The following is a 26299-nucleotide window of genomic DNA, read 5'->3' as shown; positions in this document are numbered from 1 at the left end:
CTCACCTCGTCGGTAAGCTGGCCATTAGTAATAATGGGTCCACAATATTTCATCACTTGCGACAGTTTTTTTGCCATCAACTTTGATTATTCCAAGTTCTTGTGGACCTAATGCAGCATATTAAGTTTTCTTTTTATTGAGTTACAGAACACACTATTATTCTTGCATTTAGCACTGCAGATAGTGTTTTCTTCTGAAAGCATAAGTATATTTTGATTATGTTATGGTTATAAAATGCAATAAAATACTGTAAAAACGTGAGAAGAATGCACTTTGACCTTTCCCAACACAAAGAATTCATGTATATGGGTATATGCATTAATATGGCAAGTTTAAAGAAATTTGATCAAAAATGTAAATAAACTGAAAAAATTTGTGGAAAACTTTTTTCCCGAAGATGTACATATGAAAAAGAACTGGAAAACAAGCAACATTTCTATACACTCTAAAGTAAACATTTCTTAAAGAAAAAACTATCTTGAAATTCATTCCATCATGAATTACACTGCGAGCACAGAAAGCCCTCAGGACAAGCACAGTTGTGCAATGGACCAGTGGTCATCCAAGGAAAACCACACTAAAAGAGAACTGTTAAAGACTCGTAATAGCAAAGAGGAACGCCAGACAGCGAGTAACTTTGCACAAGTGCTAAGGAGTATAGGAGTCAGACTGTCGCAGTTTACCATTTACCATAGCCAGAAGACTACCAGTCCAACGAACAGTATGATGTGACCTGCCCATTGGAAACACTGTCTACATAGAGCAAGGACTGGAAAGCAGCACAATGGGATACAGTTCTCTTTACTGGTGAGAGCAAATTTAGTCTCAACAGTGTATGAATGCCAGTTAATCCAATAAGAAAATGAACACTGTACTGCCCCATAGACATTGCTAAAAGGTATAAAGGATCAGTGTTCTCCCTAGAATTTTTTTTTTTAGCTAGTGGCTTTACGTTGCACCAACAAAGATAGGTCTTATGGCAACGAAAGACCTTTTTAATGGGTGGACAACCCTGCCGTTTTTACAGAACGCTCGGCTAACAACCTAGATGTGTGCTAGTTACATAATACAGTATTAATGCATACATATTTAAGTCATTGGGTGTTCCAAATTAAAATGTAAATACTGTAAAACTTCAAATCATTATTGTCAGCATAATTGCATCAGTTACATCGGAGTTTAAATGTTTAGCGTGACTACCACAGTGTCATGCCCAAACAGTGTCTGGATTAGTGTGGAATCGCATACAAGCACACACTATTCTGCATAATATCTCAAACTAGAGATGGGCACAAACAACTGAAAAACACTTGACTAGTCTGACGATAGTCCCTTCCGACTATTGAATGAATAGTCTAACATTTTCAGTCAAAAATATTCTTTGCATATAACAAGTAGTCAGGCGCAGTGGCGGTACGCCCTTAGGGGGAACAGGGGCACGTGCCCTGTCAAGTTTTTGCACTTAGAATTTCAATAAATAATTTATAATTTAGTTGGGCTACAGCCGAGCAACAGATTTCTAGACATATTATCACGACAAAATGTTATATTCTTAACTGGATTACGGATTTTGGTAGGCATTTAAACCCGCCCTGTCTTTAAGAACTAAGAGAGGATACCTTTTGTATTTAAAGAGACAAGCTGTTGCTGTCAGCGCGACAATGACTGCAGGAGCCTTGGCGAGGCGAGTGGCAGGCGAACTGTGGAGCTTTGGGCACAAGACCGTTTTGTGCCAAACAACGCACCTGCGCATTAGAACACAGAAGTTGCTGAACGTCCATGACAGCTGTGGGCTTGTGAGGGGAGTGGGCGACGGGGAGGGCTTCTGGTTGGGCACTCAGATCATTGAGGCCTTCTGAAGCGCATGCGCATAGAGCAAATAACAGATCGCGAGAAATATCCACTCTTTACAAACATCAGTGTAGCCAATTCACCAATTCTGTAACTAAAGTAAATCTAATATATTTTAGTCTTGTTTATTTAAAAAATGCGTTCATATCCCTCCTGCAGGGATTTAGTTTTCAGATGTTTGAATTATTAAAATAAGTTATCTTAAATGAGGTTACCGTGTTTATATCAGATAACCAAGTGACCAATAATTAGGAACAGTAACATTTTGTTCCGGCACTTACAAGTGTTCTCTTTTGCTCGAGGTGCTACTGAAAAGTTAGTTACAATAACACTGGGTGTGACGAGAATTCTCTTCAGTATTATATTTTGTGTATTTGTGTGCTTGTTTATTTCAAAATGAATAAAGTCAGTGAGTTAATTGGAAAGCAATTAAATTATGAGACCAGAGCTCATGCCAGCCAAGAGTTTCAGGACCACCGCGACCTGATATGATTATTGTGCAGCAGACAGAAGGAAAAAACAGGAATTTCAGCAGAAAATTTAATAGTGGTATGTATGCTAAAGTGAAATGGTTATGTGGATGCGAATCATTTTTTACTTTCCTTGCATTCTATTCGGTGGTGACGATGCTTGGAACACAACAGGTGTCAAAGATTTAAAGCATTTGAACGAAAAACTGAAAAAACACAGTGAATCAAAAAAACATTTAATCAACGAAATGGATTTAAATCTAAGAATTTCATTTTTGTCCGCATTGAACTGAGAATGGAAGATAGGAAACTTAAAAGGGTCCACCTTTTCAATACAAATAAATGTTATAGTTCATTTACAACATATATTTACACTTGGAACTAGTTTCGACGCTGTTTGCCGTCATCTTCAGCCAAAACGTGGGAAATAGGCTAGCATGTAGACATTTATATTATACAAGGTGTTGCATCAGTGTGAATAAATGAGAGAACATGAAGACGCAAAGTACAATGTCAGTTTCAAAGTGGTCATGAAGGGTGAGTCAAAATTGTATAAACATGAGATAACATAATGACTTAAACAATAAACTGTAACAAAACCATGCGGAAGTACGAGATGATTGGCATTGGAGATTCAAATTATTTCAGACACTCTTCCATTGAATGTTGCCTACTGCACCGAGCTTGATAGCTGCAGTCGCTTAAGTGCAGCCAGTATCCAGTATATGGGAGACAGTAGGTTCGAATCCCACTGTTGACGGCCCTGAAGATGGTTTTCTGTGGTTTCCCATTTTCATGCCAGGCAAGTGCTGGGGCGGTACCTTAATTAAGGCCACGGCCGCTTCCTTCCCATTCCTAGACCTTTCCTCTCCCATCATCGCCATGAGAGCTATCTGTGACGGTGCGACGTAAAGCAAATAGAAATAGAAAAAAAAATCGAGCCTACTGCAAGTTCAGATTAATGAAATATCTATGCTTACTTGATAATTTTCATGGCGTATATATTTTATAGCAGTGATAATGTATTTCTCAAATATTTTCAGGCAAAGCAACTATATCCGTAAATGTACACGTTCATATTTGCATAAAGATCACGTGGAACTCATGGAGTGATACAAAATGTTTGTTTCTGCCTATGTTACTCTTTCAATGAAAGGAATTTTAGTTCATTTTCTTTTTCAAAGTGAGCCTTCCTGAAATTAAGGTGCAGGGATTATACGGCGACAGGGATTATTTGCGTAAATACGGTAGGGAAAATTGCCTGAGTATATTTGAGATAGCAAAATTACATTATCATTGCTATAAAATATATTTGCCACAAAAATTAACAAGTAGGCCTACTTATTGATCACGTATTCCATTAGTCCGAATGCAAGAGGCTAGATTCCCTGTAGATAGGAAGATTCACTGTTATTGCATCACTAGAATCCACTCCTAAATGAATTACAAAATTGTCACTCTCCACGTTCATAACACTAATCACACGTGATATGGTAACATGACTGGTGGTGAATAATTTTCGCGCACTGTAAATGCTTGAACCAAACATACTGGTGAACTCTGATATTAATTTTGAGATGTAATTAGTTATACGTCGATGTTAATGTAAAGATTCTACTTGTAAAGAAAAATAAATTGTATTGAAAAGGTGGATACCAAAAAGTGTTTTGAATAAAATATTATATGACAGCTCAATACAGACCAAGATAATGAGATTTATAACATGCAATTATAGATATGTTGTACAAGATTCCAACTGACACTGGGACTGCCACCAATCAAAATACAATAACGGTTTCAACACTATTTTCGATATTTATATAGGCCACCCCCTCCGGACCACAACCCCTAAGGGTGGCTTACCCCCACGGTGCTTTTTTCACAAGTTATAAGCGTAGCAGAATCTCTCCTTGGCCTAGCCTACCTGTACGCACGTGCCTACTTTGAACACCAGGCCTGTATCCTACTGCAGAATGCTTGAGCTGATGTTGCCATGGTTACGGCTGGTCATTTCTTCGTATATGTACAAGAAAGAAATTCTACCTATCAATACTATTTATTGTAAAGTAGACTTACATCAGTACTGGTTTCGACTGTATACAGTCATCATAGCTGACAAACATTACATCCATTAGGCATTGGTACGTTACAAAGATGCCGTCATCCATTAGCGCATCCAGATGTCTAATGGGGTTGTGAGTTAGATGTTGTCTTCATTTCATTTGTGATTACGTGAGGTTAAAATTGTTTCTGAGATTAAAATATGGTACTAAAAAACGTAACTTAAACTTCTTCACCCAATTCATGAAGCGGGGTAGTGTGATGCCAATATCTCCAAAACAGTTGGTTTTAGGCCCTTAAAACATTTTCGGGGCCCATACACCTTACTAAGTTTTGTTCTGTGTGTCATGAGGCTTAAAATGAGCTTTGTGTTATCCTTGAACGACAAACTGAATATTTTGCCTATATTAGCCTATGTTAATGTGCCAAAGGGCCTAAATCTAGGGAATAGGGAGAGGTGTTAAACTTTCTTGTAGATGGGGTTACCCGCAGGGTCCTAAAATTTATGTATACAAAATTTGGTTTAAACTGGTGGAACGGTAGGGATTTGTATAAGGTACAGACAGACATTATGCTTTATATACAGTAGAAGTCCGATAGAGCGTGTACGGCATATAACAAGAACCCCGTTATACAGACAATGTTGTGCTGTCCCTTCAAAATTCCTATATTAAACTGTGTATTATCCTTCAGTTACAGCGAGAGCCCTATCACTGACGCATCTGTTATTACGAGCGATTAAGCGTGTGCTATTTTTTCTATTACAGATATTTTTTGCACCCCAGCGATTATGTTGCATGCAATCTATTTTCAGTATTGTTTCCTCGCTATGTCCACTAGCAAGTTCTCTCATCGACATTTGAAGGCGATGTCGGAGTCTATTAGTAATACCCGTTGACTGCTGTTCCGTAAAGAAAATTCGAAATGAAAGAGAACATATTTTCATAATAAATGCATAAATAATGTGTCTGATGACAGTTCTTAACTCGATAAAAAAGACTGATTAAACTATTGCTTAATTTTAATGCTAAATACTGCAATTAAGTAAAAATGGGATACACCTCGAGATATGGCAGAGTGCATAATTGATTTCACAGGTTAGTTAGGTTATTATCATGTGAATTTATAGCGAGAAGGTTATCATTTCTCTACTGGCGCTTGAAGTATGTTTTCATCATATGTTTAGTACGGTTAAGTTAGGATAGGCGATGCTGTTCGAATAAGAAAACTAAACGTTTGCCCCAAAATGCAATCAATCATCTTCGGTATGGTATAGTTTTCTCACTACATGCATTTGCGAGCTCTCTCATCTACATTCGGAGGCGATGTTGGAGTCTTATAGGAACTGTGGCCATATTTATAAGCTGTTCCATTGTCTGCGTTGCTACGTTTATGTCATCCGCATGAAGTGATTTTGATAAGGCCTTAATGTGATCTGCGTCTATTATTGTTTTATTCAATTTACTTGGTGGTCTTTAATTGCTGGAATGGACTGCCTTTGGAATCCATTTAGAAAAAATGATGTTACAACTGGGAGGTGTTTCCTTCTAGCTATGATATTTGTGAAACTCTGGTTGCATTATTCATATTCGAGAAGACTAAGACAATGGCGCTAAACTCGTTGAAGCTTATGTATGTTTTCATGTGGTTTTTGTTTATTAAGGTGAGGCCTTCACTCTCCAGATAACCAATGACCAATGTTGATTTTTGGTTTGGATTGTCAATGCGGCAATTAAGATCCCCTGCAAGGATAACTAAGTTATTGTGAGGAATTTTGGCGACACCAATTTCATCAATGATAAACGCCTATGAGAGAACAATTCTTTGTTTGTACACAGGGCATGCCTTTAGTTCTATGAAGTACTTTAAAAGGAGAGAATTGTAGTTTGAGCATACAAGTGATACCTCCTTTAGGGCTACCAAGTGGACCCTGATCTGTGTAAGAGTCAGTGCAGTAGAAACTGACTGGGTTCCAGTCTGTAGTAAGAAAAGTTTCAGTTAACACTACAGCGTCAAAACAATCAAACATATTTCCCGGTATGAGATTTATCACATTTTTTAGGCCTTCGATATTCCATAGTAGCAGCTATAGGTTTGAATCTGCATATTTCATATTCGTGCATTTAACAGTTCCGGAGGTTGACTGCTTCGGATTCCCGTCTTGTCCTCCGAAAATTAAACCGTCTTATGATCAATCTTTGGGGCCAAAATTTTCCCTCTTGCGTCTTGGCGTAATGATGAAAAGGTATTCCCACCTTGAATGCTTTACTTCTCCCTATTATTTGCAACTGTTCACATTCGATGTTATAACTGATTCCATTTCTTTGAACGAAGCTCGTGACTGTCTCTGCTGGTGCGGTTTCATGTAATCTACCTACGTACAGCCATGCTTTACATACTGCTTTTAATTCTTCATTTGCTCCTTGTTTCTTGCCTACTACTATTTTGCTGTTGTTCCTTCTTCTGCGCCCCTGTGTAGACCATGCTCCTTGTCCTTCCACATCTGCCTGTTCTGGATAGATATTATTCTGTGCTTCGATGAGACTAAATTTAGGATCAAATACATCGTTTGACTGCTGACGAGGAGATTTAGTTTGTGACGATAACTGATGGTCAAGGGTTTGATGAAATGTCTTTGGTGAGTGACTTTGTAGGTTTCACTTTATCTTTGACCTCTAGAATGTGTTTGATATGTTCTAGCAGAGCTGCCAATTTTTAGAAATCAAAAATAGGAAGATTTTTAATTGTAGGATTTCATCACATTATTGCGCCACGGTCTGAGTGAAAAAAGCATAAAAGGCATACAATATCTACAGTTACAACGTGAATTGACCATTAAATTTAAAATATTAACCTAAAAAACATTAAAATGGTTACAAGAAAATTATCTAACCACTCTTATTTATGACACATACATACGAATAATAATACAGTCGAACCTCGATATCTCGAACCTCCATTGCTCGAATTTTCAGTATCTCGAACTAACTTAGATTTTCCAGCCATTTGTCCTATTCTTCATGTGTATTTATTTCTCTATTCTCGAAATTCGGTTGTACGAATTTCTTAATTTCTTGAAGTAAACATTTCCTCCCTTCAAGCAAAAAATACTCTGTAACTCGAATTTTGTGCAACATTAACTGTGCAATACAGCATTTGGGGTTTGTGAGGAACAGTTGACAAGTAAAGAAAGGGTTCCAGTGAAGCTGGAAACTAATATGTCGGCAACCGAAAAACTCGAACTTCTAGTGATTGGCAAATCGGCAAAGCCTCGCCGTTTCTCGGGTATCAGTTAATTTACAAGTAATAAATCTCATTGTAGACCGTATTGGACATCAGATATGAACATTAAAACAAGAATAATAGTTAACACCACCTTTCCAATACTTATCTTTCCTTTCTGTCTCAACTCGATTGTGTTTTTTCTCTTAGCCATGTTGTTACATTCTATGTTTTTTCACACTAGTTTTAAGCCTATTTTCATTTTCTAAATATAAATGTTGATTCTTAGGGTGCCATATATGTTAAGGAAACTAGATTCAGGGCCCTGACCTAACTTTAGGCTAAGATTTATTTTCGGCTGATGATGCTTACGACTGTTAAGCAAAACATGTCCCATCTTACAACGCCTGTTGTAATGTTTATTTCCTAAATATAAGGAAAGATAAGTATTGAAAACGTGGTGTTAACTATTATTCTTGTTTTAATGTTCATATCAGTTAATTACCGGTCACATACGAAAGCAAGCCCAGAAGTTTCGGATGACAAGCTCCATTTACAAAACTCGGCTGCGTGGTACTGACAAGAAGTTTCAACGTGAAGGGAGGAAGGGTTAACCGCAACAAACAGAAAAGACTAACAGATTTATTCCAAACGTGTTAACGGAGCTATGTTTCTTGTTTCACTACTGTGTGTACTGTATCCTGTCTTCTAAAAAGTTACTATAATAAGTGTTATAATTAAAGTGATGCCATAAAATAGGGTTTCTTTGTATATTTTAATTAACTACCGTTAAACATAATGTATTCAGTAAAAGCATGTAGATATATATGATTCAATTATGTGCTATACATGCTCAAAAACGGTATTCTCTATATCTTGAAATTTCGATAACCCGAAATAAAATTTATCTCCCGAGGTGATTCACATAATAGTTTCCTTTTTAGACTGTAAAATGAACGGAAATTTAATTTTATATGCATCTCTGAACATTTTGATGTAATGTTATGTTTTTTGGCCATAATGTGAAGAGAAAATACCAGAAACTGTCACAGACAACTCCCTGAAATACATTCAACTCATTAAAATTATGAAGTAAGAATAAACAAAAATTGCACTGAAATACGCGAAACTACCACATACAAAAGATATTGGTATGTCTCATACATTATTAACATACAACTGACACGGGGAAAAGCATAGAACCGCTAGAAAAAAACAAGTGGCATACAACCAACGAAATTACGCACAAAAACGATGTTAATAGTGCGCGAACCACACAACAAGAAACTCATTCTTTCTTTCGTCCCGATTAACTGAGTCACTAGCGCTCACTACAGTGACTATGTACAGTGTGGCCAAGGCGAGTCCAGCCGCCATGTTTTAGCCAAGTACTCAATCAGCTGATAGATGAAGGAGAGTGATATTATTATTATTATTTCAATAAAGAATAGACTAGGTCAATGTTTTAAGATGTTATTTATTTCGCTTAGGCTGTATGTAAATAGGCCTATCAGTATTTATTATATTCAGAGTCTGACTATCTGGCATAAGACTTCAAACATTTAGAGTTATACGTGGTATAGGCCTACAAGTCACAACTATAGAAGAGGTCAGAAATTCTGTGTTGGTAGCTAGGCCTATAATAAGATTTATATTATTATACATGTGGCATAAAATAGCATAGTCATTGTCTTGAATAATGTATGTGATGACTGTAAAATTAGCCTACATTTAATTCTTTTTTTCTATTTGCTTTACGTCGCACTGACACAGACTGGTCTTATGGCGACGATGGGACAGGAAAGGCCTAGGAATGGGAAGGAAGCGGGCGTGGCCTTAATTAAGGTACAGCCCCAGCATTTGCTTGCCGACAGTGGGGTTTGAACCCACTATCTCCCAGATACAAGCTTACATCTGCGCACCCCTAACCGCACGGCTGTCTCGCCCGGTCATTTAAATTTAAAAAATTATAACATTACCATATATCAGGTTACATGGTTTTACATATCCGAATGTACAACGCAGTATCAAAACTATACAAAGGAATGCACTTTTTATGTATGACTTATCGGTATGTATTTAATCTGAACACGCGCAGAAGATAGAAAATATGACTAGTTAACCGATTGGTAGACAAAATTGTATTACCTAGCGCCATATACTGTACCATTTTACTCATGGTACTAATAGAAATAATAGCGAAAACCTTCTACTCTTTAGTGGCGAATAAAAGCAACTACCATGGTCCCCGGGTTGTGTATAGTGCTCCTTTAATGATGGCTACAGTTTGATCCTCGCAACTAGGAATTAAATATTAGTATCACTATACAACAGGCCTATCGTTTGAGAAAATACTACTTATTGCTCGGTGAAAACAAGCAGTTTTCCCGATCCTGGTGTACTTGTATTCAGGACTCAATTATCGACCACCCGCTGTTCGAATTCTGTGATGCGCGACTAATTCTGTGCCCCGGTTCGGTTAGTACTGGTAGATATCCGCTGTATTTTAAACATTCTATTTGCTACTATCAGTTTTGCTAATGCATTGTTATCACTGTTATTAATCTACCGCTCTTCCCACAACTGTGGGGTTGTGGGCGGGAACTGCGTCACACATGTGGATTTGGTCCTGTTTAACTCACTGGGCCCGAGCCACGGAACCGTTCCTTGCTTCGTCTCGGTGGACCAAATGCCGGACCACGGAACTGTTCCGTTGTCTCATTTTACTACATAATTCAACTTTTCCTCAAGAGATGGCAGAGTGGGTCGCATTTGTGATTTGTGTAGGGATTCTTTCTTTGCAATGTTATATGCTCTTTCCTAATATATATCAATAGTGTGCTTGGTAATATTAGTTTGAACTGGGCTATCTCTCGACTTTGAGATTCGCTTGTAAACAAGATGGCTGCCAGTATAGAACTGATTTACCGATATATAACCCCTTTTAGGAAGTAATGATGATTAGGAATGTAATTTTTTCAGTGAAATTAGTAGTAATATTAGTATTAGTGTTACCAATGCTCCTGAAGAACAAATAGATGTGGAAATCGAAGAGGAAATGCAAAAAGAAGGCCGTGTTACAGCTCAGCAGGCGGACTGAGTACGGACACGTGATGCTAATAAAATGTTTTACTGTATTCCTTGTTCCGCAGTTTGTGGTATGAAAGCCTTTTGTTTTCATGTGTATTTAAATCTTTAATGGTCTTGTAAGAAATTTCTCATGACATGAATCGACACTATATTTCCTCCAAAATAATCCCAGCGCCAATGCAGTTTCAATCCAACAAATATGCAGGGCTCAATGGGTTAACAGCTGTATGCTATTCCTGACGCAAATCGTATATGGAGGGATGTAATCACTATTGAGTGTTTCTGTGATGATTGGTAGTGTGGTAAGTTGTCTGAGTATGAAGACGAGAGTGTTGGGACAAACGCAAACACCCAGTCCCCAAGCCCGAGCTATTAATATACCCCACCTGGCCGGGAATCAAACCCGGGACACTCTGAACCGAAGGGAAGTACGCTGACCATTCAACCACGGAGTCAGACTATTATTGTTATCATTATAATATATGGGAAAACTCAACTTGATGCTAGGCGGTACTTATAAACAACCACGTCCTTTAATAGAAGAATAGCCATAAAAGTTTGAATTTGAGAATATATCAATCATAATACCTCATACGGTGAAAATGAATGAGACTTACAGTGAATGATCGGGAATGACCTTTCCTGTAAGTTTTGTTAAGTTCAGGTTTCAGATAAAACAAACATTTTCGGGGATACTTGAAAATTTGTGAAAAATATAATTGTGAAAATCTGTTATTTTGCTTACACGGTGAAATCGCACAAAACGTAAAAGGTCGGAAATAATATTTTAAACAACTTTCCTCATGTACAGGTTCTTGATACGGCGAATATTAACGGATAAATCTGACATTTACTGTCTTGGCCTCTAAAAACTTAATAACCCAATTTGTTATTATTGTTACCATTATAATGCATATATAATATATAATTTCGTGTGGCTATTTCTAGCCGAGTGCAGCCCTTGTAAGGCAGACCCTCCGATGAGGGTGGGCGGCATCTGCCATGTGTAGGTAACTGCGTGTTATTGTGGTAGAGGATAGTGTTGTGTGCGGTGTGCGAGTTGCAGGGATGTTGGGGACAGCACAAACACCCAGCCCCCAAGCCATTGGAATTAACCAATGAAGGTTAAAATCCCCGACCTGACCGGGAATCGAACCCGGGACCCTCTGAACCGAAGGCCAGTACGCTGACCATTCAGCTAACAAGTCGGACATTATAATGCATGAAACAACTCTACTCGTTGTTGGGAGCGTCTTATAACGGGCTGAAAACAAGCAATTGCCTAATTTCATTTTAAAAACCCTTATCTGTTTCTGCAACCATAAGCATAACAGCCTGGCGTAATTTTCTTCAAAACTCAGACCTCAGAAATACGTAAATTCGCACACATTCCTTAACTAGTAATACTAAATCTTCCGTGTTTAATAAGAACATATTTTCGGTGTATTAAGGTTAAAACAGGTAGCCTCTACTTCGCTGATATTGTATAAAGAATGATCTTACCCTGTGCGGAACACATACGTTTATATCAGCTGACGGGACATTTGGCTAAAACATGGCGGAGCCAATCAGAATGAAACACTCGTTGGCCACACTGTACATATAGAGTCACTGTAGCGCTCGCTAGCCTCTCTTGCTTGTAGGACAATTGCCATCCCTAATCTCCAGACGTAGAGCACACATGCAGGAAACACGATACAGGGAGGCGACGGACGATACACTCGCGAAATAAAGTATCAAATTAAAATGCTTGAAAATGAGGTTGGGTAAATTACACAAGCACATAAGAATTTATCCTTCATCCTAGGGGAAGAGTACTGACAGTACTGGAGGTTATATTGGTCAAAAATAGGAAGAATTAAACATAAATCAGAAAATCGGAAGACAAGTTAAAAAACGGAAAGTTTCCGGGTAAATCGGAAGGGCTGGCAGGTATGTTCTAGAGAATTGATTTTCTGTCTGAGAAGACTTACTGGAGAATTTTCTTTCTCTTCAATTTTCTCTTTGATGTGACTTTCTAGGAAGTTTACTCTTTGTACCAATTGGTCTATACAAGGATTCTTACTTACGATTTCCTCCAGTTTAAGCATCAATTGGTACATTGCATCTCCTTGTAATTTCGTTGTCTTTAGAGCTGTTGCATTTTTCGCAGAGTCACGTTAGTTTGCAATTGCTTCTACTGATGATATCGAATTCTCCCTGTTTTAATCCCTCACAGTCTTTGTGATACCAGAGTTCACAGGTGCCTTCACACTGAACTGCTTGCGAGACTAGTTCAAAATCCTGTCTGCAGGTGCCGCATTTATCTCAATTCTGGGAACCGTCTTGGTCGTGTTTATGGATAGGCATCTTGATCTAAGCAGCCATAACTGAATTAACAGAATCCAAAATGGCGACCTTAATGGAGAAAAGAAAACGTAGAAATTGAATATTAAATAAAAGTGAAAATATTGATTTGCAACTTCCACTAACACAACCTATTGAGAAGAAGCATTTTCTAAATATAAACCGTTCACTATAATTACATGGGACTGCAGACACTATTTAATCGATGCAAAAAAAAAGTTCAACACATTATAATCTCTCATTACATCCCCTTATCCAAAAATAATTTACTATTAACAAATCCAAATGCATCCTCTTTGTTCACTTTGGCATTTTTTAACTTGAGTTATGTAAATTATTTCAACCCCCCCTCATTTTTCACTGAAGATGGCACAAATGAGCCGAAACATGTTTGAATTTGTTTATTCCGTCTAATGATGGAATATATCGTCGTTGCCGGGACGAAACCTCCTATGTGATAATATTTTTGGAGATATACTGACCCGCAGCACATACATTATGAAGAGCGAGAATGCCTTGACGTTATGCATATAACATTGCACCTTAGATGACAAAACCTTACCGGCCAAAGTTCTAAGCTAATTTTTTTCACATAGGAGGTTTTGTCCCGGCAGCGACGATATGATGTATTGAATTAGGAGGATACGCTCATTTTTTCACCTTTGTAAAGTGAAAACCATCAATACGGAATGATTCTAATATCTTGTAATCATATAGGACATCAACATCTATGCAATCGGTTGCAGTACACATTCACGCTATCTCCAGTTCGCTCGTAGGTGCCGTGATATGCTATTACATATGTTCATTAGGGTACAAGGAAGGAGTAGAGGTGCGCAAATACTAGGCTTTTGTACCATTACCTGCCATATAGAACACTGAAAAGGACACTATATAGGACTGGAAGAGCACATGGCGACGATGTTTACTTGGTGACGGAAGGGTGTGATGACATCATACCTGACGTCTTTGTTAGAGAGAGACAGAATTAATATCCGAAAACTAAGTCCGAATTTTCGCTACTGTGCATGCGCGCCTGATTTAATTATGTGTAGCATTTTATTGTGGACAAGAAAAATGATCGTCACCCACCCCTCCGTACCGCTATATACAGCACGTGATACACCTGTAAGGAAATGACGTAAGCAAGAGCAGCCAACACTTCCTCGTAGCAGGAAGGGGGCGTAACTCCCGCAGTCCTTATGAGCTTGGGGTCATCTAAATAAACACATATGCGTGGCTCGTAAGGGATTATTGAAAGAAATTCATAACCATGGCGAATAAACATTGTGCAATTTGGAAGCACAAATGTAATCCTATGATTTACTTTAGTCGTCAATAAACACGTATTGGCGTTAGGGGTTGAAAGCAGTCGCCAAGTGGTTACGTTCGTTAGGTTGGTACTGTACTTTTCATGCACATGTGTAGATCGACGACGGCGGAGCTGTTACCTGCAGCAATTATCATGTGGTTGTGATAGTTGTGCCATTACTGTCAATTCAAGTTATCATATTTATTTAATTAATGGCTTGTATATGCACATTGCGCGGTATTATCTAGTTAACTAATTACGGAATGATTCGTACATTCAAGGTGGTTGTGTGCTGTTTACGTGTTTAATTGCATATCGCAGTGAGATGAACCTAACCTCGAGTGCCTCTCAAGTTAATGCTGGCTGGCTTCGTGGACGAGGCCGGCAGTACGTGCAATGGATACCTAAATAACCTATGAGTACCATTTGCCAAACACACTACTTCCTATTCTTGCTACTGTGCGAATGTGCAATGTAATGTAGCCTCCGTTTTCTGTGTGGGTAATAACACTTTTTTGCGTGGGCGGTGGGTCCCTGGCAAGCATAAAGGAAGGATTTCTCTCCATCTCTGTGTCGCGTATCGTTTCATATCGTTCGTACATGCGTTTCGGATTCCTAAAAATGCACCCGTGTTCGTAAATTGGGAATCGTAAATTGCCCCATACTGATCGGGCGCTCAATAGGTATCAAAGCAATCTTGGATGTTTTCTTCCTTTGTTATCAAATTCCAGTATTTTAATGGTTCATTGTGATTTATATGGTGACTTTATAATCAGTATGCATTATATGATGTGAAGCGATCATTTTCTGCTGTACCCCCTGGGATACTTAGTTGGCGTCTGTATGTCCATTTAAATGTCAGACGTTGCTTCGTGACGTCATAGTTTCATCATGGCTGACCTGCCACAGGTTGCAGGGATGAACTATGACGTCATCAACATGGCTACCGTGGCATGAGAGTGTTAACACTTGCCACATATTGGCATTTAATAATTATGTACAATTTGCAAAAAATCGCATCTAAGTTCCTTTTTCGGACATGGTAGAATTCGCCCTTTATGTTAAATTGGAGATAGCGTTAATGTGTACCAGACCCATGCAATCTCATAAGGAACATTCTAAATGAAAACTACACGAGATAGACCGCGGAATATCAAGAACAGGTCCCATAAGGCAAACAGGAGTACTACAGGGAGACCCCCTTAGTCCCCTCTCATACCCAATAGCCATAGCAGACATCACACTTTCGATCTCAGAAAGGGTCAAGATTTATATGTACGTGGATGATACAGTGAAAACTTCAACATAGTCATAAGCAGACGAGAATTATAGCCATAAAAACAGTTAAAATAGGCAGGCATATAGGCTCTTAAATTATGCAAAATAGGCATTTAAATAGGCACTACATGTAAAATAGGCTTGAAAAAATTACTTGTAATTTAATAACACACTAAATTACTATAAAACAAATTTACAAGCAACGTTTCAATGTTTTCCAGTAACAATCTTGTTTTCCTCTCATGCATACTGTTTTTGAACTGAGAGAAAGATCTCTCAACATCACATGATGTGATTGGACAAAACTTCAATGAAGTCACTTCATCCGGATTTATTTCGCTGACAGTGGCTGCCTTCCCATAGATTCGGACAAAACTTCTGACTTCTTTCACAATCCTAAATGACTCCACCAGGGGCATGCCACTCTTCTCCAAATTGGTGAATGCTCCTGGCAGCTTATTGAAATTTGAAGATGCTCTGGTTTATGCAGGGGCATATTAACTCCCAGCACTGCAGTGCATAGGTCTGAAGAAAATGGTTGTTGGTCACTGTCCAAAGTGGACTGCATTGCTAGATTTCTGTACTCGTATCAGATGCATCGCAGTATTTCTAAGTTGATCTATGTGGTATTTTTCTCACATTTGATCTGAAAAATAATAAAATTGACATAAATTACATTGCTCCTATAACTTAAATTTTTACAGTTGGGCCAATTGGCAATAATGCTTAGTGTATTATCATGCATTTGTTTCATTTAAAAAAAGACTATTAGAGATGATGTTTCTAGAAGTACAAAACTAAAGTAGGAACAAGGAAATTACCGTTGTAATTTACATGGAAATATGTCCTCAAAGATTTTCAGTTATAATTTGGCAGTATCGTATTGAGTTCACCGGGTGAAGAATATAATAAAAAAGACGTGAAACGATACCGGAGTAGCGTAAAGGAGAGATCCGTCCCTTGTGCTTGCCAAGGCCCCACCAAGCTGGCCCAGCAGTATTCTTACTTAGACACTACAGCAGAGTGGTAAAGCCAGAGGGTCTCTACGCTTCAGAGAACCTGACAATGAATAAAAAGAGTGAGCTTCCAAGATCTCGAAAAAAACGAGAGGAGAATCTTAAGGAAAATTTTAGAAAAACAGAAAAATGCTGATGGGGAGTGGAGGAATACAGAAAATTATGATCTCTACAAATACACCGAAAAATTTAAAAAAAATCAGTCATCATGCAAAAGCGAAGGCTAAAATTCTATGGGCATCTAGAAAGAATGGATGAGAAATGGCTAATTAAGAAAATATTCAAGTAGGCCTACATCACAGGACTGAAAGCTTTGACGAAGTGGGTAGAAGAGGTAAAAAGAGATACAATAGAAAGTGGACTTGCAATGGACACAATTCACAATAGAATGGAATTTAGAAGCCGAGTGTACAGCATCAAAACATTCCAGGAGAAACCACCAAAATGTCGACCCAAATTGGTCATATCTGAGAAAGAAAGGAAGATTAGAATTGAAAGGATGAAGAGGTTCTGGGAGAAGGAGCAGAAGAAAAATCCTCAGGTTCAGTATGGTCCATAGGTGGCCAAATTCAGAAAAAAGAATGAAAATGGAGGCACTATAAATCTCAGATTACCAAGCTCGATAGCTGCAGTTGCTCAAGTGCGGCCAGTATCCACTAATCAGGAGATGGTGGGGTTTTTTTTTGCTAGTTGTTTTACGTCGCACCGACACAGATAGGTCTACGGCGACGATGGGACAGAGAAGGGCTAGGAGTGGGAAGGAAGCGGCCAAGGCCTTAATTAAGGTACAGCCCCAGCATTTGCCTGGTGTGAAAATGGGAAACCACGGAAAACCATTTTCAGGGCTGCTGACAGTGGGGTTCGAACCTACTATCTCCCGAATACTGGATACTGGCCGCACTTAAGCGACTGCAGCTATAGAGCTCGGTGTGTGTACCTTAATTAAGGCCACGGCCGCTTCCTTCTAATTCCTAGCCCTTTCCTATCCCATCATCGCAATAAGACCTATCTGTGTCGATGCAATGTAAAGCAAATATAAATAATAAAAAAAAAAAGAACAACACAACCGCAGGAATTCCTGTGGTTAGCAAATCATCTCTCTCTCAAATCTCAGATTTGTGAACATTTTATTTGTTTCTATTTGCCAGCTTTGGTCAGCCAGGTCAGCTGTCATGAAGACTATTTTCTGTTGCCTGCAATAGATCCTGCATCATGTGTGCCCACAAGGCCGCCACCCTCGTTGAAAATTAAGAACCGTGTAATTTGAAATTGTAGTGACATGCGCCCATAACATTTTTGTCACAAATTAGTAAGACTCTAGAGGGGATGCTAGAGGCTTGTTAACTTGGGAGCTTACGCCCCTCAGACAATCTGCTTCCCTCTCTGCCCCCACCCCCAGGCACAACGGACCTCACCAATCCAGACCAACGGTCTTTTCGCTGCCCTGGTCTTGTAAAGATAGCCTTGGCAACCTTGTAAAACACACTGTGGAATCGTCCTAGCATTGGATCTGCAACCTGTGTTTCGCGAAGGCTTAGCAGAAATGTAATAGAATTCACAATTTATTTTTTGACAAGTTGCTTTACGTCGCGCCGACACAGATAGATCTTACGGCGACAATGGAACTGGAAAGGGCTAGGAGTGGTTAGGAAGCAGCCGTGGCCTTAAGGTACAACCCCAGCATTTGCCTGGCGTGAAAATGGGAAACCACGGAAAACTATCTTCAGAGCTGCCGACAGTGAGGTTCGCACCCTTTATCTCCCAAATACTGGATACTGGCCGCACTTAGCAGACTGCAGCTATTGAGCTCAGTTCACAATTTTTTAAAGGGTGTTTCAAAAATTGCATTTCAGTTGTAAATCTCTACTTTCACAATACATAAATTAATAGGTAGAATGCTACAATGAAATGCGATCATAGTTTCATAGTTCTCAATCACAAAAAAAAGATAAAAAGAAACAAACGAACTTACCTCCTTTCTGCAAGCTTGACTACACTACCCTTCCATCTGTAGTGAAATTGGGATCCCCTATGATACACTGCTTCAGCCAGTAGGACTGCGACGATTTTTCTTTGGCACTGCCGCAAACACTTCTTTTTTTTTCTTCCACTTCACAATAAATCACAACATGTTCTGAACAAAGCGTACGCGTACAACAGTTCTCATCGAAAGGGAAGTACAGGGCATATGGGTTGTGCAACAAGTTCGCATTGACTGGATCTCACATATCGTCCCTGCTCTGGCAAACTAACGAATCTGCAAATTGTCAAGAGGTTAGGAGAGCTGAAATAAGTTGTGATTACTCATGTCAAATCAATTTTTATATTTAATTATTGGTTAGGCATACAGAACGAGCTGCAGATGTGAGATTTTGTCAGAGTGTAGACAATATATAAATAACAAAATCTAGACCAGAACTTCAGAACTACATTTTCCTTAGTTTGTCAGTTTCGCTAGTTTGCCAGAGTGGGGACGATATGTCTTACGACGTTGGAGGGGTTGAAGGCTTTGAGATCAAATTGTTCCTCGTTTCTCATGATGGAAACTTCCCTAGAACTATATCTGGTGACTTCTGAGAATTCCCATTTTTGTTCGTGGGGTAAACAAGTATTGAAAAAAAAGAGGAGATAATTATGTCGCACACACTTGCTACAATATACTGCTACAATATACTACGGCGTTTTTTAAATACAGCCAAAAGGCAACAAATAGGCATTTATACTCCGAATACCAACAAACCTTTGAAATAGGCATTTATAGACACAATATAACCAACGAAATATAGATAAGACCTAAAACGGATTTACATACCTAAAGCCTACGTTTCTGAACACAGGAATAAAATAGGCAAATTCCCGTCTAGTCATAAGTTCTCCAGACATCTTTCAATCAGCTAGTAGAATGGGCATCGGGCGAGTTGGTCGTGCGGTTACGGGGGCGCAGCTGTGAACTTGCATCCGAGAGATACTGGCTTCGAACCAGGCTGTCGGCAGACCTGATAATGGTTTTTCATGGTTTCCCATTTTCACACCAGGCAAATGCTGGGGCTGTACCTTAATTAAGGCCATGACCGCTTCCTTCCCACTCCTAGCCCTTTCCTATTCCATTGTCGCCATAAGACCTATCAGTGTTGGTGCGACAAAAAGCAGCTTGCAAACAAAAAAGGAATGGGCAGACAGAAATGAGTTGCAAATGTAGAAAAGGCTGTATCCATTACTTTCAAAAGGTCCAGCTCCATGAGTAAATGGATAGCGTGCTGGCCTTTGGTCACAGGGGTCCCAGGTTCGATTCCCGGCAGGGCCAGGAATTTGAACCATCATTGGTTCATTTCCCTGGCACGGGGGCTGGATATATGTGTTGTCTTCATCATCATTTCATCCTAATATCTAATTCCCTCCATGGGAATTTAGAATTACCAAGTGCAGATCGCCTGCGGGCGTCAAATCAAAAGACCTGCACCTGGCGAGCCAAACCCATCCTGGGATCTCCCAGCACTAAAAGCCATGCGCCATTTTATTTAACTTTCAGAAGGGGCAGAAAACAATCAGTATTTACAAACAAGAACAAACCCCTAACCACTGTAACGCACAAAATATTTAGGTGTGATTCTAAAACTAAGTGGAAATAAATTATCACTACACATTAAAGACAGAATCACTGCTGCCATGAAAGCAATGAAAGATATAAATCAACTGAGGAAATTATCTCTCAAAACAGCGAAGCAGCTTTTCCAAGGGGTATGATGCGCAAAGGTATCACCCAAATATCACTATAAAATTTGTCACAAATGGAACATAATAATTGCTTTTACACATATCAAGTGAAAAATCCCTGGCAAATTAAGAAATACCGTCGTTATTTGAGAAATATGAAAACATATTTAAGGCTTGTAGACAGGACTGGTTTATGTCGTACTACGCTGCTTGTGCCGTCTTTTGTTACTTTCTTCAGGTCCAGGGCTAGCACCGTGGAATGGGAGTGTTATGTCTGTAGATTCTCATTATCTTTGGCCAGTACAAACAGCAAAATGGAGGTCAAAAGAAAAATGGCCATTTGGCTGCAATAAAACTATTATTAAAAGAAAAATAGCATGATCCCTGGACCAATAAATATTTTTATTTTTGTTCGAACGAAATCACTAGTCCACTGAATTTTTCTTATGTACATTGGCCATATCATTTTGTCGCCTATTAAATATTGCATATCGCGATACAATTCATGAAATGATGTCATTGACAAGTGAAGAATGAAACGAAAGCAAAGAACTTCAGTGAACACAGATATCACACACGAAATTGTTCAAAGTGTAAGACAAAAGACATACGTGTGTCACTGTGAGCGCAACACCGAATGTACTTGTAAAGTAGTAAAGTACGTATTAATATTCTCCAAAAACATATATTTCTTAATTTGCCAGGGATTTTTCACTTGATATGTGTAAAAGTAATTATTATGTTCCATTTGTGACAAATTTTATAGTGATATTTAGGTGATACCAATGCGCACTATACCCTTTTTCAAGTTAAGACTATGACCAGATTTGCAGTGGATGGCTTTCACCACAAAATCTGCAGCACAGCGAGGTACCACTTACCAGGTAGAGAGTGCAAATTCAAATTTTGTGGAGATTGGTGCGACAGATATCACGTAATGTGGTGTAGGGAGAGACATAAAACTTTAACATCATTCTGCACATCAAATATCTTTTTCTGTTTCAATGGAACAAGGAGCTTCTAACCTGAATCCGAAATGAAAATATTCTGTGTGATTATGTTATATACGGCAAAACTATAGTAAAGGAGCCTCAAGGTTTAATAACACAAGCCACCACTAGGTGGCGCATGCGCGTTTACTGTCACACAAGTAGCACCGAAAGGAATGACAATGCTGCCAACTGTTGGTTTGATATGGCTTTACTTTTCTTTCTTGCCGTGCAGACAGTATGTACTGCAGCGATAGAAAAGAGCCTCTCGAAGGGAGTGTGACCCAAAAGAGGCCACTGTTCTCATGACAAAGACTGGCCTGGATGTGCAAAGATAGGTTAGAACTACTAAACTACCTTTTTCTTACCGGGCGAACAGTATGCACCACAGCGTTTTAAAGTTCCCTGGCTGCTAATTTTTTTTTTTTCTTCTGCAATGGTTGGTAACAAAATCCCAGCCTCATCCTAGGTGTCAATGACGTCATCCTCTTCCGTACGAGAACCAATAACCATTATAAGCAATGGTTATAAAAGTAAATGTACTGTACTTCTGGCAAGCGTATTGGAAAAGTCTCTCATCCACGATAATTTTAAGGTGAGAATAGCAGCATTTAAAGTCACATTTTATATAATAATCCTCGAGGCCCCGTTACTATATTTTATATGGCTATTGACTGCAAAAAATACTTCATTCAAATATCAGAACCAAGCCAATAGTAGAAATTCATTCGATAATGTGAATATCTGAATATCAAAATGTTCTAACAGCTCTTCCTCTGCATTTCCGGCACTAGATATTTCATAAAGTACTGGATATCACTGTTGAAAGTCACAACAGAAATGTCATTCTAAATCACCACCAATTCAATGGTCTCAAACTATTACTTTTAACAAAAATTTATTTCAACTCCTTACTTTATAAGATCTATGAATATTTCAGGCAACCTAAATTTTGAATACACAGATACATGAGGGTATTTAGGGCTTGTAATAAGGATGTAAAGGAAAGAACATATAAGTCACTAAGACCAGTATGGTTCCAGTGAATGGGACCATCACCAGGAATACTCTATTCGAGAACTGGAAGGAAATAAACAAAGAAAAGTAACATGATTTGGTTTGGGTGATTTCTGACAAAAGATTAGGGTTACAAAAATGTTGCAAACTTTAGGATGGTAAGACTTGCAAGAAAGACAGGCTCCTCAACTAAGCCGTAAATTCTGAGCTAAGACTTGCGAGAAAGACATGCTCCTCAACTAAGCCGTACATTCTGAGCTATCAGTAGCAAGATGGTCAGGAAAGACATTAGTAGTTGAATGAAATTGAACGGTTTCTGAAGTAGGAAAGATCACAATACGATAGTGGAATTCAAGACAACAAATTGGGGCAAATATTTATTGAAAAGAAGAGTTATATTTGATACATTTCAAACTTCCTTGAATTTATTTAAGAAAAGACTAGATAAACAACTGACAGGGAATCTGCCACCCAGGCAACTACCCTAGATGCACACCAACAGTGATTAATATCAACATGCCTAAATATATTTAAAGTACTACAAATATATTTACTGCAATGAGAATCCTAGTTTTAATTCTTAACAGGAACCATTTATTCTTTTTTAAATCAATTCATTCTTTGAACGAAATTTTAACACACTGTCAGTGAACTCTAACATAAATTAATAAATCTGTAAAACCAATCTGAGAAAATACATACCATCAGAACCATAAGCTCCTTCTGCAATCTGAAAAAAGAACAAAGAATATTAGATATCTACCCTATTTAAAGACATATACAGTTGATTTACAAACATGCGACGAATATCAACATTAGAAATATCGCGTTACGTGGAAGGGACCACTCGTACACTTCACTTCAGTACACATCTATGACAAGCTTAACAGTACAGCTACAACTCATTGAATCGCGACAACATATACCATCAAAAATAACGTAAGTCTTGCCTTTTGCTCACAGCATGATTATCTTTCGATACATTTTGAGTTTCTTCACTCGTTTTAGATGGTGTTGCGGGAGCAGTGTAGTATGGGTTAATATTTTGAGCCATTTCGGTACGAAATACGTTAGGTTCGAAAGAAGACACCAGCTCGTCAGAAATTTAAACGCTAAGCCAGCCAATCAGGAAATAAGTTTGTTTTCAGTGACCGAACGCTATTCGATACTCGATCTTTCATCGACCACTGCCTCCAAGATCACACAATCACAGTCATTTTAAAAAGGAAACGAACTCTAAATTTAATAAATCAAGACAACTACAACTATTTACAACCTATATAATATTGTAGTTGGTCATGTTAAAGCCGTCATATAAAAATTGGAAACGAAAATTCTTGCTGCAAAGATTCAATGAAAAGCATTGTCAGGACGAAAAGAAATGTATAAAATGACGAATTGTATTGATTGTATGTTCCTTCACTACGCAGCACTGGTGTAGATAGACAGCGATCAGCTGTCCCTGGAACTGATGTGATTTAATTCAGAATTTCTAGTTTAAATAAATTATTCCAAACCATGTACTCATTACTGTGGTGCTTCAGGACTGTGCATTGTGTTTACTGACCGATGACTATGTTTATTTACTACATGCCTTTGATGCGAATTAATATACATTTCCATTTATTTAGGAAACAACCCCCTGTACTTACAGGCTGCCACTGAATAAAAGGTAAAAAATACCAGGTTTATTAATTGAAGACAACTCTAAATTATTAAGAAACAATAAAATCAGTGCGGCATTTCAGAGCTGTAGGGGTGGTGTCTCAGGATACTGATGGAGCCTCGGAGGACGAGAGCAAATAGCTTAATATGATAATAGTGGAAACTCTCCTCACTAAACACGCAGAGCAACGGCGACAGCACGAAGTTCTGCCATCTAGCGGCTCGAAGAGAACACTAACACAACGCGCTATTAAAACACTACACATTTCGACTTCGAACCCAATGAAATACAGATTTTAAGACCTTGCGTCGTTCTTGTAACACAATATAGGGAAGGAAAACGGTGGATGTTGATATGAAAGAACCAGTGATACGAATAAAACGAATTTATTATCAAATTAAAACATTCGATCGTCGTGCTATGACTAGGGTGTTCAGTCTTTAAGAGCAAATTGTTTTTTTTTTTTTTTTTGCTAGTTGTTTTACGTCGCACCGCCACAGATAGGTATTACAGCGACGATGGGACAGGAAAGGGCTAGGAGTGGGAAGGAAGCGGCCGTGGCCTTAATTAAGGTACAGCCCCAGCATTTGCCTGGTGTGAAAATGGGAAACCACGGAAAACCATTTTCAGGGCTGCCGACAGTGGGGTTCGAACTTACTATCTCCCGAATACTAGATACTGGTCGCACTTAAGCGACTGCAGCTATCGAGCTCGGTTAAGAGCAAATCACTCAAGGAATATCATTTTTCAACTTGATATTTTTACCGGCAAGATTTTTCTGTGTTGAATCATTGGTTCTATGCACATGAGCCTTTACAAGAACTTTGAAAAACTTGTTAGTAATTGTATACAGCTGTTACTTATGCCTTCACTAGATACATTCAATGACAAGAAACCTATCAGTTAATTTTCTTCTAATTCCATGTGTGCTTTCTAACAAAGCTATCTTCAAATATTCCTGATGTTTTAGCACCTAACTGGGCGAGTTGGCCGTGCGGTTAGGGGCGCGCAGCTGTGAACTTGCGTCCGGGATACGGTAGGTTCGAGCCCCACTGTCGGCAGCCCTGAAGGTGGCCTTTCACACCAGGCAAATGCTGGGGCTGTACCGTAATTAAGGCCATGGCCGCTTCCTTTCCAGTCCTAGGCTTTTCCAGTTCCATCGTCGCCATTAGACCTGTGTCGGTGCGACGTAAAGCAAAAAGCACCCAACTTCCCCCCAAAATATTTGGAAACATCATTTTAAAATGATCATACTTCATTTCTATGTGCAAACGTCCCATGCTATAAATCTGCCCTTCTGCTCTTCACAGCCGACTGCGTACACCGAAAAATCGATTAAATGCATAGGTTTAATAAGAACAATGTTTTAAAGAATATACAGTATGTGCACATAAATAGAAAAAATACAGACACAAACATTAACAGTTCGGCCTATACTCACAGCACTTTGTTGTTAGGATATATGCAAAATGAATTGCGATCACGGTCTTTTGTAATTAAAAAAACACCCATGCATAGAACAAATAACTCCTCTTTGCCATTTCCAAAATAGTCATACATAACAAGCATAAAACAATCTGAAGTACAAATGAGACACTTCTAACATGTAAACAGCTGACAACAGTAGCAAGTGTAGTTATCTCGTCGAACCGCTAGATGGCACGCAGAAGCGATGTCGCCAGTTTCTCGCAGGAGTTTCCACTATTATCATATTAAGCTATTTGACGAGAGTCACAATTTCGGAGATAAGCTTCATTGGAAGATGGAAGCGCTTCAACGTCACGACAACGTGACGAGATACGGTACAACGAGCTTCAACCATTATCCCTATTATTTCAATTTCCTGAAGGTGGCATTTAGATTCGTAGTAAGGGATAGTGGGTTTGTAATTTTTATTGTCTAGATTAACCTCCTTTGGCTGACCGCTACGGTGCTCTAACCTCACAGACGGATCTAAGACGAATCCTTGAGAACTGTAGCCTTTAAAGGCTATGATGTCATTTTATTGCGAACTATCGCGTATGGCCAGTCCGTTGTACGTCCTCGTGTACCTTGAATCCCATCTTTCTCAGTTCTTCGGCAATTAAGGACCTGATCTGGTGGTTCCGCGTGTTTCTTAGGAGACCCCACGTGTGCAGAATCTCACGACATGACCAAGAATTCCTTTCCCTCCGTGCCAAGGCCTACGGAGGTCCAGGGATCTGCCTAGCACCGAGCGTACCGCAGAAACATTAGTTGTCATCTTTATAGCCACTCTCCACTCGTTA

The 26299-nt window shown here is 38.9% G+C and overlaps 1 protein-coding gene across 1 annotated transcript in view; it reads right to left on the bottom strand.

The window, feature by feature from the left end:
* Nucleotides 1–23547, bottom strand: part of vih (ubiquitin conjugating enzyme vih) — a 69692-nt gene extending 46145 nt beyond the window's left edge. Inside the window, exons 1-2 of the mRNA XM_067142474.2 lie at nucleotides 23317–23547; nucleotides 23069–23096 (exon numbers count right to left, since the gene is read on the bottom strand). Coding sequence (XP_066998575.1) covers nucleotides 23069–23096; nucleotides 23317–23420 — 132 coding nt within the window. The 5' untranslated portion in view covers nucleotides 23421–23547. The remainder of the gene's footprint in view (nucleotides 1–23068; nucleotides 23097–23316) is intronic.
* Nucleotides 23548–26299: the final 2752 nt, after the last annotated feature.

Source organism: Anabrus simplex, chromosome 1 (assembly GCF_040414725.1).
Source record: "Anabrus simplex isolate iqAnaSimp1 chromosome 1, ASM4041472v1, whole genome shotgun sequence".
NCBI classification, from domain to species: domain Eukaryota; kingdom Metazoa; phylum Arthropoda; class Insecta; order Orthoptera; family Tettigoniidae; genus Anabrus; species Anabrus simplex.
Note: the sequence above shows the minus strand (reverse complement) of the source record. Positions and strands in the feature narration are given on the sequence as shown.